This window comes from Physeter macrocephalus, chromosome 17 (assembly GCF_002837175.3).
Source record: "Physeter macrocephalus isolate SW-GA chromosome 17, ASM283717v5, whole genome shotgun sequence".
NCBI lineage: Eukaryota > Metazoa > Chordata > Mammalia > Artiodactyla > Physeteridae > Physeter > Physeter macrocephalus.
The window spans coordinates 3,948,978-3,971,418 of NC_041230.1; the positions used below are offsets into that span (position 1 = coordinate 3,948,978).

Sequence of the window (22,441 nt, forward strand, 5' to 3'; positions counted from 1 at the left end):
AGAGCGGCTGGGCCCGTGAGCCATGGCCGCTGAGCCTGCACGTCTGGAGCCTGTGCTCTGCAACGGGAGAGGCCACAACAGTGAGAGGCCCACGTACCGCAAAAAAAAAAAAAAAAAAAAAAAAAAAAAGGTTTAACTTTTATAGAATTGACTGTTGGCAGTCCCACTAAGCTATGCCAAAAGCTTTATATAGTCTGTCACCCCTTGATCTATTCATTCCTGTAATGTCATTCCATCAGAATTAAGGAACCAGCTGAAATGCCCAAAACATGGCCAATTTTCATATCGACTTTTGTATGCAGGACTTTGTATCTCTAAGCCATATGTCATCTCCTTATTGGAGCAAGGGAAAGAGCCTTGGGAGATGAAGAGTGAGATGAGAAGAACCCCATTCCCAGGTGAGTGTGGAAGAACCAGATAGGGGAATTCTTTCTAGGTAATGGCTCAGCCATTTTCCAAGGTGATAATTCCTGCTTTCTTATGCTCTTAGAAACTTCTCAAGCCTGAGTCATGCCTTGACTCAAGCCTGGGAGAAAACTGAAACTTGACTACTTAGCATGGGCTCCCCAAATATCTTCTCTTCTACTTGACTCTCTTCTAATAACTCATTTTGCAAAAATCTTTATCCATCTCCTTCCCATCCTCTTTTCTTTTGCCATACAGACTTATATGAGCTTCTCTCCTTCTTACATCTTTGCTTAACTCTAAAATTAGATGCTACCTAAAATCATAACATACCCTGCTGCTTAAATCTTTTTTTGCTTTCCTGTTGCAAATAGGAAAAATCCAAACCCTACCAGCCCCTATGTAACCAGCTCCTTCCTACTTCTGCAACCCTATCTTCTATCACTTTTTAGTTTTTTCACTGTACTTTAGCCCAGAGTTTTCTAAACTATGCAAGGTATACAGGTATGTTCCAAGTTTGTTACAGGTAATGCCAAGATCCTGAGTCTCTAAGCCTTGGAAGACCACATGGGGCTAGCAGCAGTCTGAGTTCCAAGTCTAGTTGCCTCTGGATCATAAGCAGTGCCATGTGTCTTACAAATGTCATTATCAATGATTGCCTGACATACAGTTGAAAAGCACTGCTCTAGCCCACTGGTCACCTTTTCTGAACTCACCAAGCTCTTTACTGACTCAGGCTTTTGAATTCCCTATTTTCTCTGCCTAGAAGACTCCTCTGTCAGCTCTCTGTCCATGCTTGGCTATCAGGCCAGAGCTCAAAAATCATCTCACTGGAGGCCGTCCCTAACCACATTGTATAGTGAACTTTTTCCTTTTCCAACCCAATTACTCTCTACTAAGCCACTGTTTATTTTCTTTGTAACACTTAGGAGAGCCTATAATTAACTTTTTTCTGGTGTACATGCTTATTTTCTGCCTCCCCCAATGAACTGAAAGTTCACAAACACAAGGGAATATTGGGATCACATGTGATAATTATGTCTTTATGAAATTCTCCTTTCACTTCTATAACAGTATTTGATCTTTACATTTGGAGATGATTTGGACCCTAGACTTCCAGGATCCTCCAAATACCCAAATATTAGGAGGGAAATAAGCTATGCTTAGACACACTTTATACTCTGGTTATGTAGGAAGCTACCATCTGCCTTAAATAGGAAAAGAGAAAGAGGAACTTTCCTGATAAGAGGTAATAATTGGCCATGTGAAGAATAGATGGAGGATGAGGGAAAGGGGATAAAGAAGCCTGTAAATCTGCTGGGACGTTGAGTCACAGTATAGATGTAAGTCTAATTCAGTGACTAAGATATCTCAGCATCTGTGCTGAGAAAAGCCAAAAAGATAAGGGACAACCACGACTCTCAATGGGAGGCTGGAGATGAAGGCAGCCTTCACAGACAAGAAAGAATTTGAGGGAGGAGTAGATGATGCCATCAGGTTTCTGTTTTTTTCTTTCTAGTATTGCTCCCCTCAGCCCATCTATGTAAGAAAAACTGTAGGTGATTGGTTCACTGAACTCTTATGGCCTCAGTTCTAGAATTCTTGAAGCTTGGGTGTTCCTGATACCACAGATGACCTGGGGTAGGAAGCTTGTTAACACCTCAGAGTCTTTCTTAACTTCTCTGGTAGATTTGATCCCTCCCATCTCTGAACTTTTATACCAATTTTACTTTTTTACCACATGGGTTCGCATTTGATATTCCATATTTTCTTCTTCTCAGATTACTTCCTTTGTTGGCCTTGTCTTCCTAATAACTTTCTGTACTTCTCAAGAACAACTGTCTAATTACTCTAGTGTTCCTAATGCTTGACACGTAATAGAAAACTATTTAGGGAGCATTGGATTATTCCATAATTTGCTATGGACAAGATGAAAAAGGAAAGCACTTTCTCCCACCTTCTCCTTTGCCCTGTCTTGATATCACCTCTCCCCTAAAGTTTTCTCTTAGTGTCACCTCTTCAATACAAATTTCTTCTTTATAGATTTATCGAGAATTTCTTATATATGCCTGAGTTTCCGTGATGCATGTTAAGTGACTTAGTAGTAGTGCGTAAGGCTCATCTAGTCCTTCCCCAAAGCTTATATTCTAGCTCACAAGGCAAGACAGGTACTTATGTGGCAGGAAATAAGAACATGATTAATAATAGTGATACCAACCCACATATCGCTGTAAGACTAGTTTCTACAAAAAGACACATGGCAAAACCCTATTAAGATGTGACACTTTTCCTTCTTTCCACTTTTCCTGGTGAAAGTGAGAAGGTGAATGGAAAAATCCCTTAATATGCAGCCTGAAGTTCAGGGATCTATGAGAAGTGAAGAGAGTTTACTGTATTAAGACACATGGAAATGGTTCATAGTGACACTATTTTCTGATTATGAAGAGATGACTCTAGGATTTTACCTAAATCCCAAAGGAAGTCACAAAGCACAAGGTATTTGTGATTTCTGGGAATCTACAGAGATTTTTGAGCGGCAGTAGTTATGTGATGATATTGGTTTTTAAACAAAGTTAGCCTAGCTATATATGCAAATCTCCCAGAAGTGGGAAAGAATAGAGGAAGAGTTTCATTTATAGTCTGTTATGTTAATATAGGCATAACATATTATTACCATTGCATTACTACTTCAGGACTTTGTTATCCTACATTTAATTTTCTAAATCACCTTTTCCATGTTCCTCTATGAGGTCTCATTCTCTGGGGTCTGCTTGCATATTTGTTCAGTTGACACGCCTGTGTATCCTACATTTTGTGGGATTCATTATTTTCAATTCACCTTTTCCGTGTTAAATGTTTCCTCTGTTATAGCCCATGATAAAGGAAACATTTGCTTTTTTGAATGTTTCAGATTGGGAATCTGTATATGAGACACAAGAATTACCTCTGAAGCAGTTTGTGTGTGATGATGTATTAATGGAGAGAATTATAAGCTATGGACTTGAGTGTCCCACTTTTGGAGAAGATTGGAAATGTGAAGATCTTTTTGAGAGGCAGTCGTTAAGCCAAGAGACATTTATCAGGCAAGAGACAATCACTCATGAAGAAACCCTTACAGTGGAAATAGACCACAAATATAACAAATCTGGGAAATTTGTCCCACTAGACAATATAGAAGAGAATATTTATAATCACAAGTCAGATAAAAAAAGCTTTTCCAAAAATTCCATGGTAATAAAACACAAGAAAGTCTACGCAGGGAAGAAACTTTTTAAATGTAATGAATGTGAGAAGACCTTCACTCAGAGCTCATCCCTTACTGTTCATCAGAGAATTCATACTGGAGAGAAACCGTATGAGTGTAAGGAATGTGGGAAGGCCTTCAACCAGAGTCAACATCTTGCCCAGCACCACAGAATACATACTGGAGAGAAACTGTTTGAATGTAAGGAATGTAGGAAAGCCTTCAGCCAAAATGTTCACCTTATTCAACATCAAAGAATTCATACTGGAGAAAAACCATATAAATGTAAGGAGTGTAGAAAAGCCTTCAGCCAGCCTGCACACCTTGCTCAGCATCAGAGAATTCATACTGGAGAGAAGCCCTATAAATGTAAGGAATGTGGAACCCTCTCTAAGGAAAGAGAGTGTCCATATGACAAATCTGGAAGATGGTTCCACTTGGATATTTCAGAAGAGAGAGTTCACCGCTGTGATTCAGTTAAGAAAACTTTCCCCCCAAGTTCAGTGGTAATAAAACATGCAGGAATCTATGCAGGAAAAAAACTTTTCAAATGTAATGAATGTAAGAAAACCTTTACCCAGAGCTCATCCCTCACTGTGCATCAGAGAATTCATACTGGAGAGAAGCCCTATAAATGTAAGGAATGTGGAAAGGCCTTCAGTGATGGCTCATCCTTTGCACGACATCAGAGATGTCACACTGGCAAAAGACCCTATGTATGTATTGAATGTGGGAAAGCCTTTAGGCAGAACACATCCCTTATCCGTCACTGGAGGTATTATCACACTGGGGAGAAACCCTTTGACTGCATCGACTGTGGGAAAGCCTTCAGTGATCACATAGGACTTATTCAGCATAGGAGAATTCATACTGGAGAGAAACCCTACAGATGTAATGTGTGTGGAAAAACCTTCAGCTATGGCTCATCCCTGACTGTCCATCAGAGAATTCACACAGGAGAGAAACCGTACGAATGTGATAGCTGTGGGAAAGCCTTTAGCCATCATGCCTCACTCACTCAGCACCAAAGAGTGCATTCTGGAGAGAAGCCTTACGAATGCAGGGAATGTGGGAAAGCCTTTAGGCAGAGCATACACCTTGCTAGTCACCTGAGGATTCATACTGGCGAAAAACCCTATGAATGTAAAGAATGTGGAAAAGCTTTTAGCATCAGTTCACAGCTGGCTACTCATCAGAGAATTCATACTGGAGAAAAACCTTATGAATGTAAGGAATGTGGCAAAGCTTTCAACCAGAGAGCACACCTTGCACAGCATCATAAAATTCATACCGGAGAGAAACCTTATGAATGTACTGAATGTGGGAAAGCCTTCAGCCAGACTACCCGCCTTATTCAACATCAGAGAGTTCACACGGGAGAGAAACCCTATAAATGTGCTGAATGTGGGAAGGCCTTTAGTGATAGCTCATCCCGCTCTCAGCATCGGAGACTTCACACTGGCCAAAGGCCCTACGCATGTGTTGAGTGTGAGAAGGCATACAGAACAAAATCGTCCCTCATTTGTCATCAAAGATGTCATACGGGGGAGAAACCTTATGAATGTAGCTTGTGCGGTAAAGCCTTTAGCCATCGGCAATCCCTTAACGTTCATCAGAGAATTCACTCTGGAGAAAAACCGTATCAGTGTAAGGAATGTAGGAAAACCTTCAGCCAGATTGGACACCTTAATCTACATAGAAGAATTCACACTGGAGAGAGATCTTACGAATGTAAGGAATGCAAAAAGGTCTTCAGACAAAGTGTGCACCTTGCTCATCATCAGAAAATTCATGCTGTAGAGTCATCTCGGGCCCCCAGCTCTTCCTCACCCTCTGTGTCACCAAGTCCTGTTGATACGCCTGCTGAATATTTTTGGAATTCATCCACATCTTTCCATTCTCGTTGCCCTAGTCCAAAACACTGTCCTTTCACCTGGACTATTCCAATTGTCTAATAACTGGTCTCCTTGCATCCTCTTTTGTCCCCTTCAAGTTCATTCTTCACACTACTGCCACAGTGGTCTTTTCAAAATGTAAATGTAATTTTATGACACCCTTAAAACCCTTGCTATGAAATTTTGAACTACTTGATGCATACAAAGTGCTCAGCACAGTGCCTGACCCAGACTAAGTGCTCCATAATGTTAGCTCAGTATCCTTCAGAGTCTGCTTGAAAGTTATTTTTAAACAGTGAACTCTGGAAGGCAGTATATGTACTTGGAGATCATAACAATTTTGGAACTGAAACAATGTGGATGATGAGGATTAGCATGAGTAGTATGTTTAAAGCTTGAGATCACCACAAAATAAGGCTGTGTTCCTTTGTTGGTGAGGAAATTCAGTGTGACCTGATACATAGAATATTTTTCAGGAAATGTCTAGAACTCTGGATAAGACTGGAACAAAAGAACTAGAATTTACTGGGAAGAATGTAAGACTATATTTATTCAAGGCAGAAAGTAAAAATTCCTAATATTTAAAATGGAAGAAACAGAGAACTTGAATAGTGTAGCCCTCTTCTAAGACACCTGGGTTAACAGATTAATTCTAAACCTTCAAGGAATCATAATTAAGCTGTCCTAGAGTGTAGAAAAAATAATTGAAATGGATTATTTTGCAGTATTTGGAATACTTCTTTCATGAGGCTAATTCAACCCTAATATCAAACCCAGAAGAAAAAAACTTATAGATGAATTTACTCATGGTTTTATATATAGGAAGGAAATTATTAACCTCTGTTAAGGAGAATAGAGGTTCTGAATAAATGGAGATCTGTGTTTCTAGATGGAAGTTTCAATATTGTAAACATGTTTGTACAGTCAATTCCGGTCACAATCCCTATAGGATATCTTTACATTGACAGTTTTGTTCTGAAAATCATGTAGAATGGTAAATAGGAAAGCATCACAAGGAAATTTTTGAAAAAGATCGTATACCCATGAATTTAGTTTACTGCAAAAGTAATTATTTTTGATGTGTCAGTGGGAGAGATGGATTACTTAAATGGTGCTTGACAGTTATCCAACTGGAAATAAGGTCAGATCCACATTTCACCCCTTACAGAGAAGTTCATTCAATATGATTAAAGATGTAACAGGAAACAATATTAAGATTCTAGAAGAGAATGTAGAATATTTCTATCCCTTTGAGTTCAGGAAGGCTTTGGTAAGCAGGACAGAGTCCAGAAGTCATGAAGAGAGACAGAGTGATAGGACCATGTAAAAAATTTAAATTTTCCACAGTATAAGACACTGTATTCAAAGTTAAAAGGCACATGACAGACTGAGATATATTTTAACCATATATTACGAAGCATATAGCCCTTAAAAAAGGGCTGTTGGAAAGCAGCAAGGATAAGGTAAGATACACAGTCTGACAAAGTCTGATAAGATGAGATACACAGTATAACAGCAACTCTTAAATGAAGAAATTAAAACAGTCAAAGGAGGATCTTAATTGCACTAATGATCAGATAAATGGAAATTTTAAGAGTCCTCACCACCAACACAAACCAGCACACATTTTATGGATAATATCCAGTACTGTTGCAGATGTGAGAAACCATATTTTTATATTACATTGGGAGGGTAAATAGGTGGAAAGCCATTTTAGAAGGCAATATGGTGTGACCTGTCGGTATTTAAAATGTAATTAATCACTGCTGCAATTCTACATCTAGGAATTTATCTTCTCGAAGAGCACAGGTGCAGAAATATAGATGCATAAGCACATTCATTACAGAATTGTAAAAAACTTGGAACGGTTTAAATGTCCAGCAGTAGTAAATTGGTTACTTAATTGTGGAAAATCAGTTCAGTAGATTATTAAGCAGTCACTGGAAAGAATGAGGTGGATCACTATGCTCACAAAACAATGCTTTGTAGTTTATTGAGAATGTAATTTTCATAACTATGTAATATGATGGCATAGTTATAAACACATAAACTTTTTAAAGTTAAAATTATGAAATGTGTTGTTTTTGTCTACAATACAAATAGAAACCATGCATACACAAATACAGACTCCTTCCCCCAGCTGTGTTGGTTGGGCAGTTCTGATGTCATTCGCTGAGGCTTTGTTTGCATTGCCAGCTGTACACAGTTCACTTTAATCCAATCATATACTCTCTCCTTGGGACTCAGGAGGAAGCTGAATATGAGTCATCCTTTGGCCACAATTTTAAGATGGCTCCTGAGTTCCTGCTGCTCTGCTTGCTAGAGCTGACCTGTTTCATGTTCTTTCTAGGTTGTTTCCCACCAGCATTTTGTTTTCATTTTAATTAATTAATTAAATTTATTTTTGGCTATGTCGGGTCTTTGTTGCTGTGCACGGGCTTTCTCTAGTTGCAGCGAGCGGGGGCTATTCTTTGTTGCGGTGCGCGGGCTTCTCGTTGCGGTGGCTTCTCTTGTTGCAGAGCAAAGGCTCTAGGCACAAGGGCTTCAGTAGTGGCGGCGCATGGGCTCAGTAGTTGTGGTGCATGGATCAAACCCATGTCCCCTGCATTGGCAGGCGGATTCTTAACCACTGTGCCACCAGGTAAGTCCCTTGTTTTCATTTTAAAATTAGATTAAGTTCTTTTGCTGTCAAACAAGGAAACCTACCAATATAGAAATTGGTAGCCTTGAGTGGGTTTAGGCAAAAGATCCTTAGAAAATGTGGAATTATTATTAAAGTATGGTTATTGGATGAAATGGAGCAAAGCAGTGTAAGGCTCCTAATCATATTTTGTGCCGTGGAAGTAATATGCCTTCATAGCAACTGTAAAACAGCTAATCAGCTGCGGTCTAGATGACTTTTGCTTTGGATGAATTCAAAGAGGACAAGAAGTGCCAGTCCAAGAAATATGTATGGTGCTTGTTCATAGTGGAACTGAATAGTATAAAGCAAGAAGAAAAAAAGGCTTATTTCTTAAAATTTTTGTTTTAAGGTATGGAGTTAGAACACAAGCCATTTTTGTAACATAGTTGAAAGACTTGCTTGTAGCTATCAGGCTGTGCTTGCTAAATATCAAAAAATGAGCTACAGTGCCAGGTTAATTCACAATTTTGGCAGGTCTCTTAAGTAGAATGTTTGATATTAATTAGGAAGAGTTGGTATCCTGGTTATTGGAATGAGGACTTGTGGGAGAGTTTTGAGATTTTGAAACTCTAAACTGCTAAGAAACCTTAAAACATACCAACTAATTCACATTTGCCTGAGATAGCCGTGGATGAAGGATAACCAATTTCCCTTTTAACTTACCAATATTATGGCTTCACTGATTTAAAAACAAGAAAGGGGGGCTTCCCTGGTGGCGCAGTGGTTGAGAGTCCGCCTGCCAATGCAGGGGACACGGGTTCGTGCCCCGGTCCGGGAAGATCCCGCATGCCGCGGAGCGGCTAGGCCCGTGACCCATGGCCGCTGAGCCTGTGCGTCCGGAGCCTGTGCTCCGCAACGGGAGAGGCCACAACAGTGAGAGGCCCGCGTACCACAAAAACAAAACAAAACAAAACAAACAAACAAAAAACAAGAAAGGAAGAGGGGGGGAGGAAGGAAGGGAAGAAAGAAAAGACAGAAAGAAAGGTCTGATTCTGAAGTGGTCTAGAGGTTGATATAAGAAAAGAGATTAGGAAATGGATGAAGGACTCCCCAAAGTATTTATCAACATTCATATCAGAATCTAGAAAATGGCCTCAGGAATGGGTTTTAATAGTGCTTGGCCTCAGAAGTTGGAATAAAATTTTGAGCTGGGTTGAATTTATTTATAGGTATACACATCAGGAATTACATATTCCATGTGCTAATTTGTGCAGCTTATTGCTTTTCCAATAGTTTTCTGGGTAGACAAATGCAATCTATTAAGTCCTAACTGATGACTAAATGACATTGAGCGACCAGAAATGATCTTGCCTGATACACAGGAAGGACCTGGAAAAACTTGGGGATGCTGAATTTGCTTTCTTATTACTGTTTCTCTCTTACTCTATCATTAGGCTCCGTGAGACAGGGCCAAATGCCTTTCCATGAATCCGTGCCATGGGGAAAGCATCACTATATTTAGAAAGTGCTTTATGGCCATTCCTTTTTTTTTTTTAAGTATTTTTTTTAAATTTATTTTATTTATTTATTTTTGGCTGTGTTGGGTCTTCGTTGCTGTGCGTGGGCTTTCTCTAGTTGTGGTGAGCGGGGCCTACTCTTTGTTGTGGTACACGGGCTCCTCATTGCAGTGGCTTCTCTTGTTGCGGAGCACAGGCTCTAGGCACACGGGCTTCAGTAGTTGTGGCTTGTGGGCTCTAGAGCTCAGGCTCAGTAGTTGTGGTGCACAGGCTTAGTTGCTCCGTGGCATGTGGTATCTTCCTGGACCAGGGCTCGAACCCATGTCCCCTGCATTGGCAGGTGGATTCTTAACCACTGCACCACCAGGGAAGACCTATGGCCATTCTTAAGATGCTGGGCTTACTGGGGTGGGGGCTGCTTCTGACCTCCCATAAATGAAGGAGCCCAGGAAAGCTGAGCTCCAGATAGCAGCAGCTTGCCAGGTGCAAGAAGTCAATTCAGGGGCCATCATTTTAAAGTCTTCAAATAACAAATGCTGGAGAGGGTATGGAGAGAAAGGAACCCTCTACACTGTTGGTGGGAATGTAAACTGGTGCAGCCACTAAGGAGAACAGTATGGAGGTTCCTCAAAAAACTAAAAATAGTGTTACCATATGATCCAGCAACCCACTCCTGAGCATATATCCAGAAAAAATTATAATTCAAAAGGATACATGCACCCCAATGTTCATAGCAGCACTACTCACAATAGCCAAGACATGGAAGCAACCTAAATGTCCATCAACAGAGGAAAGAAGACGTGGTACTATATACAATGCAATATTACTCAGCCATAAAAAAGAAATGAAATGATGCTATTTGCAGCAACATGGATGGACCTAGAGATTGTCATAGTGAGTGAAGTAAGGTCAGACAGAGAAAGACAAATATCATATGATATCACTTATATGTGGAATCTAAAAAAGGGGTACAAATGAAGTTATCTACAAAACAGAAATAGAGTTACAGATGTAGAAAACAAACTTATGGTTACCGGGGGAAAGAGAGGGATAAACTGGGAGACTGGGATTGACATATACACACTACTATATATAAAACAGATAATTAATAAGGACATACTGTATAGCACAGGGAACTCTACTCGATACTCTGTAATGACCTATATGGGAAAAGAATCTTAAAAAGGGGATATACGTTAAATGTATAACTGACCCACTTTGCTGTATAGCAGAAATAAACACAACATTGTAAAGCAACTATACTACAATAAAAAAAATTTTTTTTAAGTTCGTACAGTAAAATGCGCTCATTCTGGGTGTAGAATTCTAACTTTGACAAACTCATACAGGCATGTAACCTCTACAACCAAGAGGTAGAGGACCCCCTTACGTCTTTTGTAGTCAGTCTCCTCCTACTGCCCCCAGCCTCTGGCTACCACTGCTTTGTTTCCTGTCTCATATAATATTATAGGGTGTCACATAAGTGGAATCACACAGCATGTAGCCCTTAGAATTTTTGATGATGACTGTAATAATAGCATTATGCCTGGCTGTTGTTTGTGAGGTCATTCACTGAGCCAACAATGTTCTCAGCTCCTGGGATAAAGAAAGCTCTGGAGGCAGGTGAATCAAGATAGCAGAATAGAAGAGAATAGAAGGACGAGGAGCTCACCTCCTCCCACAAATACATCAAAAGTACATCTCCACGTGGAACAGTTCTCATAGCATAACTTACTGAATGTTGGCAGAAGAACTCAGACACCAGAAGTGCAGAAAATATCATCACGTAGCAGGGTAGGACGAAAAAAAGAAAAAAAAAACAAACCGGAGGAAGCAGGACAGGACCTGTGCCCCTAGGAGGGAGCTGTGAAAGAGGAAAGGTTCCTACACCCTGGGAAGCCCCTTCAAAGCCCTTTCAGCTGGGACAGAAAGGGAGCCTCAGAAGCTCGGAGGAGAGCACAGCAGCTGGTTAGCAGCAGGCAGAACAGAGAGAGACTGACACCGAGGGTCTGTGCTGCCAAGCTGCACTTCCCAGCCCAAGAGGCGTGCAACCGGGGGTGTATGGGGAAGAAACCCAAGCCCACCACAGGGGCGAAGCACCACTGTTAAGGGGCATGTGAAGTGGGGGCCGCCATAGCACCCTCACTCTTGGTGTGCTCACAGCAGGTGCATGGCCATTGAAACCCCATTGTACTGCATGAAGGGCTCAGTTATGCATCTGTGGTCAGCTGTGGGTTGGATGGGGGCTGGCTGGTACAGAAAGGCTCATCTGACTCACATCTTGCCTGGGTGTGCTCTCATGGACAGAGCAGGGATTTATGAGAGTGGGGATACACAGGCACAGCTTCAAGTTTGTTTCTAATCCCACCGGTCAAAGCAGGCCCCAAGGCCAAGCCAGGCGTAGCCTAGGAAGGGCCTACCCAATGGTGTGGCTACAGGGAAGAGTGAAACATGGTAATCACTAATGCAATCCACCTGCTGTTTCGGTGGAATACAAGTTCCAATCACACAGCATGACCTCTACAAAATTATTTTATGGGACTTCCCTGGTGGTGCAGTGGTTAAGAATCCACCTGCCAATGCAGGGGACACGGGTTCAAGCCCTGGTCTGGGAAGATTCTACATGCCATGGAGCAACTAAGCCCGTGCACCACAACTACTGAGCCTGCACTCTAGAGCCCATGAGCCACAACTACTGAGCCCACGTGCCACAACTACTGAAGCCTGCACACCTAGAGCCTGTGCTCCGAAACGAGAAGCCACGGCAGTGAGAAGCCCGTGCACCACAATGAAGAGTAGCCCCCGCTCGCTGCAACTAGAGAAAGCCCACACGCAGCAACGAAGACCCAACGCAGCCAAAAATTAATTAATTAATTAAAAAAAATTATTTTATGTAATCCATATGGTCCCCAATTTATAAAGTAAAAGAAAAATAAAAATCTTACCACATCCTCCCCTCCCCCACAGCCAGCAAGTTCCTCTCCCTGGAGGCAACCACCCTGAACAGTTTCCCGGTATCTTTCCAGAACATTCTATGCATATATAAGCAAATATTTATCTGGATTTTTTATATACATAAATATTACAAAAAGTTGTATAGTACACCTTCTACACAAATGGTAGCATGTGGAACAGTTTTCCATCTTGCTTTTATCCATTGTCATCTGAGACCCCTTGTGTCCTTAGACAAGGGGGGTGGATGTTATCATTTCACAAAGTTTGGGCATAAGACTTATTAAAAGAATTCCTTATGATTGTTTTGATCTCACTGTGATTTGTTCGGCTCCAGAAAAAGAAATCGCTGAAAAATATTTTTCAGTTATGAATGAAGAATGCTTTTCGTCCGAGTGTGACCAATGAATTGTCCTGTGTTGTAGGGCAGCACAGGACCCCTCTGCATAAAAAAGAACTTCCACGTTTTTAAAAAAAATTTTGTTCTGAGATTTTCAATTACACAGAAAGGTATAAAATACAATAAATGCCCATATTCAATACCTTTAAAAATAAATTTGGTAACATAAAACATAATACCTAAAAATTTTTAAATAATGAAATTTAGCATATTTTATAACATATATTTGCTTTTAAAAGGGGAAATCGACAGTAACACAATAATAGTAGGGGACTTTAATACCCCACTTACACCAATGGACAGATCATCCAAAATGAAAATACATAAGGAAATGGAAGCTTTAAATGACACAATCAGTAACACAATAATAGTAGGGGACTTTAATACCCCACTTACACCAATGGCCAGATCATCCAAACAGAAAATAAATAAGGAAACACAAGCTTTAAATGACACAATAGACTAGATAGATTTAACTGATATTTATAGAACATTCCAACAGAGAGTGGCAGAACACACTTTCTTCTCAAATGCACATGGAACATTCTCCAGGATAGATCACATCGTGGGTCACAAATCAAACCTCGGAAAATTTAAGAAAATTTAAATTGTATCAAGCATCTTTTCTGACCACAATGCTATGAGATTGGAATTCAATTACAGGAAACAAAATCGTAAAATACACAATATGGGAGCTAAATATACGCTAATAAATACCCAAGAGATCACTGAAGAAGTCAAAGAGGAAATCAAAGAATACCCAGAAACAAATGATAACAAAACCCCAATACATAGAAACAAATGACAATGAAAACATGATGACCCAAAACCTATGAGACACAGCAAAAGCAGTTCTAAGAAGAAAGTTGATAGCAATACAATCCTACCTCAAGAAACAAGAAAAATCCAAATCAATAAAATTAGAAATGAAAAGGGAGAAATCACAACTGACACTGCAGAAATACAAAGGATTATAAGAGACTACTACAAACAACTATATGCCAATAAAATGGACAACTATGAAGGAATGGACAAATTCTTGGAAAGGTACAATTTTCCAAGACTGAACCAGGAAGAATTAGAAAATACAAACAGGCCTATCACAAGTAATGAAATTGAAACTGTAATTAAAAACCTTCCAACAAACAAAAATCCAGGTGAATTCTCTCAAACATTCAGAGAACAGCTAACACCAATCCTTCTCAAACTCTTCCAAAAATTGCAGAGGGAGGAACACTCCCAAGTTCATTCTATGAAGCCAACATCACCCTGATACCAAAACCAAAAAAAGATATCACAAAAAAGAAAATTATAGACCAATATCACTGATGAACATAGATGCAAAAATCCTGAACAAAATACTAGCAAACAGAATCCAACAACATATTAAAAGGATCATACACCATGATCAAGTGGAGTTTATCCCAGGGATGCAAGGATTCTTCAATATATGCAAATCAATCAATGTGATATAGAACATTAAAAAATTAAGGAATAAAAACCATTATGATCATCTCAATAGATGCAGAAAATGCTTTTGACAAAATTCAACACCCATTTATGATAAAAACTCTCCAGAAAATGGGCATAGAGTGAACCTACCTCAACATAATAAAGGCAATATATGAGAAACCCACAGCAAGCATCATACTCAATGGTGAAAAACTGAAAGCATTTCCACCAAGATCAGGAACAAGACAAGGATATCCATTCTCGCCACTCTTATTCAACATAGTTTTGGAAGTCCTAGCCACAGAAATCAGAGAAGAAAAAGAAGTAAAAAAAATACAAATTGGAAAAGAAGGAGTAAAACTGTCACTGTTTGCAGATGACATGATACTATACATAGAAAATCCTAAAGATGCCACCAGAAAACTACTAGAACTAATCAATGAATTTGGTAAGGTTGCAGGATACAAAATTAATGCACAGAAATCTCTGGTATTCCTATACCCCAACAAAAAAAAAATCAGAAAGTGAAATTAAGGAAACACTCCCATTTACCATTGCAACAAAAAGAATGAAATACCTAGGAATAAACCTGCCTAAGGAGGCGAAAGACTTGTACTCAGAAAACTATAAAACACTGATGAAAGAAATCAAAGATGACATAAATAGATGGAAAAATATACCATGTTCTTGGATTGGAAGAATCAATATTGTGAAAATGACTATACAACCCAAAGCAATCTACAGATTCAATGCAATCCCCATCAAACTACCAATGGCATTCTTCAAAGAATTAGAACAAAAAATTTTACCATGTGTATGGAAACACAAAAAACCCCGAATAGCCAAAGCAATCTGGAGAAAGAAAAACGGAGCTGAAGGAATCAGGTTCCCCAACTTCAAACTATACCAGAAAGCTACAGTAATCAAGACAGTATGGTACTGGCACAAAAACAGAAATATAGATCAATGGTACAGGATAGAAAGCCCAGAGACAAACCCACACACATGTGGGCACCTAATTTATGACAAAGGAGGCAAGAACATACAAGGGAGAAAAGACAGCCTCTTCAATAAGTGGTGCTGGGAAAACTGGACAGCTACATGTAAAAGAATGAAATTAGAACACTCCCTAACACCATACACAAAAATAAACTCAAAATGGGTTAGAGACCTAAATGTAAGATCAGACAGTATAAAACTCTTAGAAGAAAACATAGGAAGAACACTCTTTGGCATAAACCCGAGCAAGGTCTTTTTTGATCCACCTCCTAGTGTAATGGAAATAAAAATGAAAATAAACAAATGGGACCTAATGAAACTTCAAAGCTTTTGCACAGCAAAGGAAACCATAAACAAGATGAAAAGACAACCCTCAGAATGGGAGAAAATATTTGCAAGTGGAACAATGGACAGAGGATTAATCTCCAAAATATACAAACAGCTCACGGAGCTCAATGTAAAAAAAAAAAAAAAAACAACAACCCAATTAAAAAATGGGCAGAAGACCTAAATAGACATTTCACCAAGGAAGACATACAGATGGCCAAGAGGCACATGAAAAGATGCTCAACATCACTAATTATTAGAGAAATGCAAATCAAAACTACAATGAGGTATCACCTCATGCCAGTCAGAATGGCCATTATCAAAAATTCTAGAAATAGGGACTTCCCTGGTGGCACAGTGGTTAAGAATCCATCTGCAAATGCAGGGACACAGGTTTGAGCCCTGGTCCGGGAAGATCCCACGTGCCGTGGAGCAACTAAGCCCGTGCGCCACAACTACTGAGCCTGCGCTCTAGAGCCCGTGAGCCACAACTACTGGGCCTGCGTGCCACAGCTACTGAAGCCTGCGCACCTAGAGCCCATGCTCTGCAACAAGAGGAGCCACCGCAATAAGAAGCCTGCGCACCGCAACGAAGAGTAGCCCCCCCCCGCTCGCCGCAACTAGAGAAAGACCACGCACAGCAACAAAGACCCAACGCAGCCAATAAATTAAAAAAAATAATCTAGGGCTTCTATTTCTAAACAATAGCCACTTTTATAGTTAAATGTGAAAGATCATAGGCATCCCTGTTAAAACCAGGAACAAATAAAGCACACACACTACCAAGACTATGGTCATTTGTTGCGGAGCTTTTGACCACTCCACAAAGCCCTGAAACACACACACAAGAAAAAGAAAGAAAAAGTATAAATATCAGAGGGGGAGCCACCATTGTCATGTGCAAGAAAATGGGATTACAGGATTGCGAACGAGACAGTGTATGAGCTGTAAAGCTGTCTGAATTAAAAATTACAAACTATAGCACAGGGAACTATCCTCAATATCTCATAATAACCTATAATGGAAAAGAATCTGAAAAAGAATATTTATGTATATGTATAACTAATCACGTTGCTTTACACTTGAAACTAACACAACATTGTAAATTAACTATACCTCAATAAAAACAAATAAAAAAGTATACAACAAAGTGACCAGATATAAATATACAAAAGTAAGTACTATACCTATGTTCTAGCAGAGGAAATATCAGAATGATGATACATGTGGTGAAAATTTCAAAATGATATATAAATTCTCACAGTTTCAAATACCACCTGTACTCTAATGACCTTCACATGTACGTGTGTGTGTGTGTGTGTGTTTCTTGACCCAATCCCTCTCTTAAATTCCTGACATAAATCTCACTGTACACCTGCCATTTCCGCTTGAATATCTCATGGGCATCTTAAACTTTACATGTCGCAAATATCCTAATATCCCTCCCCACGGGCCAAAAGAAAGCTCCTCTTGCAGTTTTCCCCCAGTCTACCCCTCAGGTCCCTCCAGGCATCCAACTGTGGCACCCTTGATTCCTGTCTCTCAATACCCACCTCCAACCCACCAGCCAATGCTGTTGGCTTCACCTTCCAAATACATCCAGACGCTGACCACTTCCATCCACTCCCCCCAGTACCACCACACCAGTCAAAGTCACCATCACTCTTGTTTCTTTCTTTATTTTAATTCAATTTCAGAGTTTATTTTATGGGAAACTGTACCACTATCTTACACCATACCGCCATATTAACTCAACATGGACGAAAGACTTGAATGTAAATCTTAAAACCACAAAACTCATAGAAGAAACATAAGGCAATGGTTCCTTCATATTTGTCTTGGCAATGATTTTTTTAATATATGACAACAGAAGCACAAGCAACAAAAACAAAAATAAACAAGTGGGACTACATCAAACAAAAATGCTTCTGCACAGCAAAGGAAACTATCAACAAAGGGGCAAACTATTGAATGGGAGAAAATATTTGTAAATCATACATCTGACAAAAGGTTAATATCCAAAACATATGAAGAACTCGTTCAACTCAATACCAAAAAAACAAAACAAAACAAACTCCAAACAATTGGGTTAAAAACTGGGCACTCTTGTTTCTTATCCTGACACTCCCCTCACCCCCCATTTCTTCTGTATGTGTCAGCCAGAGCGATCCCTCCAAAGCTAAAGTCACTCTGCCCCAGCCACTCTCACCTCCAAGCCTTTGCAGTTATGCTTTCTCCTGCCTGGATATCTCCGCCACATCTTCCAGCTCCACATTTTCCACCACACCTTTAGAAACCCCCTCCCACACCACTCTGTATAGAACAGCATCCCCCAATACCTCCCCACGGTAGACCACCCATCTCCCCTGCCCAGCTCTCTTTCTCCCGTGTCCAGAGAGGGCAGAGATTTTAGTTTGCTCGTGGCTGTATCTCCAGTGCCTGACCCAGAGTACAAGTTTATAAATATTTCTCAAATGAATGAATGAATGGAAAGACAGGGACTTCCCTGGCGGTCCAGTGGTTAGGACTCTGTGATTCCACTGCAGGGGGCACGGGTTTGATCCCCGGACTAAGATCCCGCAGGCTGCGTGGCACGGCCAAGAAAAAAAAAAAAGACATACCACAACGAAGGATGGGAAGACAAAATGTTTAAAACGGTGACAATTCTTCTGCAAAATAACGATGAGTTAAATGCAATTGCTATTAAAATATCTGGGAAGTTTTGGGAATGGGCATGAATGAGTTATCTGGAAAGCTAGGCAGTGGTGAACATTTAAAAAAAATTCTGTAAAAGGAGAGAAATGAAGGGGACACGTACTATGAAATGTTAAAGCATGTTATAAACCATTAATGGGATTCACATCTCTAATCTTCGGGAAAGGACCAATTCCTCCCTCTAGCTTGCTCTCCCCCATTGGATGCCACCTCATTTCAAACCTTCCTTTTACAACCTGGAGAGAATAACCCACGTCAGCAGTTCCCAAACCTGGCAGAGCGTCAGAAACCTCTTGGGGGAGTTTTTCACATATTTTGGGCTCCACCCTGGGAATTTCTGATTCAGTGGATCTACATTCAGAGATCTTATGATGTCCCTAATAATCCACGCTACAGAAAATGAAGCCAACTGGATAAACATTCATTCTCTTGTGGCAACAAAAACAAGGATAACCTAACAATTAATCTGTTGAGGAAATGGGCATGACACAACTGCAGTATAGAATATTCGGCAGCTGTAAAACATAATTTTTAAAAAGGATAAAAGTGATCAGGATGGAAAGTTATACAGACGATATTGTTGTGAAAACACCAAATGGCAGAATAATAATCTTGCTATAATTTCCCCTTTCGGGGGTTAAGAAATATATGTCATTTACTGTAGGACTCTATTTATATGAAGGCAAAACGAATCTATACAACCAGAAATCAGAACTGGGATGAGGGAGTGAGTCAGACTGGAAAGGAAGATGAAGGCATTTTCTAGGATGATGGCAGGTTGGTTACACAAGCATATATGTGTGTCGACACTTACTGATATGTGCATTTTATTGGAAATACTTATGCCTCAAATTTATGTATTTATTTTTTTGGCTGTGCTGCGCGGCATGCGATGTCTTAATTTCCCCGACCAGGGATCGAACCTGGGCCCCCTGCAGTGGAAGCACAGAGTCTTAAACACTGGACCACCAAGGAAGTCCCAGGTATGCCTCCATTTTTAAAAAGCAGAGTATAAATTCAGGAAAATGTAAAAAAAAGTTTTAAAAAAGAAGAAAATGTAGTGAATATGGCTCATCTGAAATCCAAAAATCTTACACATACACACATGCACACGACACCACACTTAATGGACCCGTCAGTGCCTCACTTAGTTCCTCTTTGTTTCTCCTCCAGCTGCTGTGAGTGTTGGCTGCTAACTTGATGGTTTATGGTTTATATTTATGGTTGCCCCCTTTCTCCTGAGAAATGCCCTTTTCTAAGAGGAGCCACCTCTCTAGAGAGTTACCTAGAAGGTTACACTCACCCCAGACAGCTGTCCACAACCAGCGATGGGAGATAAAAGCCTCCCCCCTGGCTCAGAGAAGGACTGGTACTATTCACACTCCAGAGCTCCCTGTGGGATCAGACTGAAGCTGGACCTCCGTTAAACCCATAAATATTTGCCTCACTCCCTCTCCTCCTTCCCAGCCTCACTCCCCACTTACGGGTTCCACCCAAGAACACACTTCCTCAATAAATCCCTTGCACAAGAATCCTAGTTCAGTATCAACTTCCAGGAAAAAAATGCCTGCAAGGAAATAGGACAACCTTCTAAAAACATTCTGTTGAAGTATAATATGCAAGGAGAAAATTGCATGTATCCTACAAGTGTGATGAACCTCTGGAAGGTGAATCGTGTAACTGGCACCCAGAAGAAGAAGCAGATCATTATCAGCACCCCAAAATGTCCCCCTCTCATGCTCCCTTCCTCCCTCATTTACCCCACCTCGAAGGGAACCAGTATCTGGATTTCTAATGTTGTAGATGAGTTTTGCTTTTATAGCAACTTTTCCCAAGTCTATTTCTTTCCTTACCTCATACTCTTAGAAGGTTTGCATTTGTGACACATGCTTGTATTTTATGGTAGGGGAGTGATGGGACCATTTTTTCCTCCCTGCTTTCCTACATCCGGAGCCACAGAGTGGGAATTTCTGCCTCTTAGAAATGTCAGGGGACTTCCCTGGCGGTCCAGTGGTTAGGACTTCACATTCCAATGCAGGGGGTGCGGGTTCTATCCCTGGTCGGGGACCTGGGATACCACATGCTTTGCGGCCAGGAAGCCAAGGCATAGAACAGAGGCAGTATTGTAACAAATTCAATAAAGACTTTAAAAATGGTCCACATCAAAAAAAATCTTAGAAAAACCAAAGAAATATCAGGGGGCTTCCCTGGGTGGTGCAGTGGTTGGGAATCTGTCTGCCAATGCAGGGGACATGGGTTCGAGCCCTGGTCCGGGAAGATCCCACATGCCGCGGAGCAACTAAGCCCATGCTCCACAACTACTGAGCCCGTGCGCCACAACTACTGAGCCCGTGCGCCACAACTACTGAGCCTGCACTCTAGAGTCCACGTGCCACAACTACTGAAGCCTGCGCGCCTAGAGCCCGTGCTCCGCAACAAGAGAAGCCACCACAATGAGAAGTCCGCGCACCACAAAGAAGAGTAGCCCCCGCTCGCTGCAACTAGAGAAAGCCCAGGCACAGCAACGAAGACCCAATGCAGCCAAAAATAAAATAAGTAAAATAAATTTTAAAAAAGGAAATATCAGGAAAGTAACTCCTTTCCTCCCCTCCATTTCTTCACCCACTCTTCCCTGCCTGAGGGGTGGAGGGACATAACTGAGTAGTGGGATGGGGAGAAGCCCTCACCCCTTATCCCCAGTCCTCTCTTGGGGGAGGATAAAGTCCCCAGACAGACAGGATACTTTAGTGGTTAAGAAAGGCACTGGATTCAAATCCCACCCCTACCACTTACAAGCTGAGTGCTCCGGGGAAAGTTTACTTGACCTCCCTGTGCCTTAGTTTGCCCATCTGTAAAATACAATCGTAACGGATCCCACATCAAGAACTATTAAGAGAATCAAATAAATTGAATTAGCCCCATTGTCAGGGCTGTGGAGCCTGCCTCTTATTGATATTAAAGGTCTCTGGTCCCATATGGCCTGATCTTCTCTTTTCTTTTCTTTTTTTTTTTTTTTGGAAGGGGGCCACCTACAGGAAGGAGGCTGAGTCCATGCAGAAAGCTCAGCTGGGTCAGGACCCACCGCCCACCCCTGCCGGGCCCCAGCCTGTGCTCCATCAATGCTGGTTGAATGAACCATGATGGAGTGAATGAGTGAATGAATGAATGATGTCACAGAGGTCTCTGGGCACCTCCCCCACCCAGCTTCATCTTAAAGGGAGGGAAACCATACTAACTACTTCACAGGGCTCATGAATTAATAATGAGAGCTAGTGAGTGTAGAGTTAATAACAAGAACCACCCAAGACATGCAAGCAACCTAAATGTCCATCGACAGAGGAATGGATAAAGAAGGTGTGGTACATATACACAATGGAATACTACTCAGCCATAAGAAAGAATGAAATAATGCCATTTGCAGCAACATGGATGGACCTGGAGATGATCATACTAAGTGAAGTAAGTCAGACAGAGAAAGACAAATATCATACTCTATCGCTTATATGTGGAATCTTAAAAAATGATGCAAATAAACTTATTTGCAAAACAGAAATAGAGTCACAGATGTAGAAAACAAACTTATGGTTACCAAAGGGGAAAGGGGAGGGGAGGGATAAATTAGGAGTTGGGGATTAACATACACACTATACTGTATACAAAATAGATAACTAATAAAGACCTACTGTCTAGCACAGGGAACTCAATATTCTGTAATAACCTATATGGGAAAAGAATCTAAAAAAGAATGAAAATACGTACATGTATAACTGATTCACTCTGCTGTACACCTGAAACACAACATTGTAAATCAACTCTACTCCAATAAAATTTTTTTTTATAAAAAGGTAAAATAAGGGGCTTCCCTGGTGGCGCAGTGGTTGCGCGTCCGCCTGCCGATGCAGGGGAACCGGG

The 22,441-nt window shown here is 40.7% G+C and overlaps 2 protein-coding genes across 8 annotated transcripts in view; one reads left to right on the forward strand and one right to left on the reverse strand.

The window, feature by feature from the left end:
* ZNF471 (zinc finger protein 471) overlaps positions 1 to 7,411 on the forward strand; it is a 14,544-nt gene extending 7,133 nt beyond the window's left edge. The window contains exons 4-6 of one of the 2 annotated variants that reach the window (XM_024117026.3): positions 303 to 398; positions 3,317 to 4,054; positions 4,154 to 7,411. In XM_024117026.3, the coding sequence (XP_023972794.1) occupies positions 303 to 398; positions 3,317 to 4,054; positions 4,154 to 5,604 (2,285 nt within the window). In that variant the 3' untranslated portion in view covers positions 5,605 to 7,411. The remainder of the gene's footprint in view (positions 1 to 302; positions 399 to 3,316; positions 4,055 to 4,153) is intronic. The other variant, XM_024117027.3, reaches the window with a different exon arrangement.
* Positions 1 to 22,441, reverse strand: part of LOC112062478 (endothelial zinc finger protein induced by tumor necrosis factor alpha) — a 139,650-nt gene that overhangs the window by 68,990 nt on the left and 48,219 nt on the right. The gene's annotated exons all lie outside the window — the stretch shown is intronic.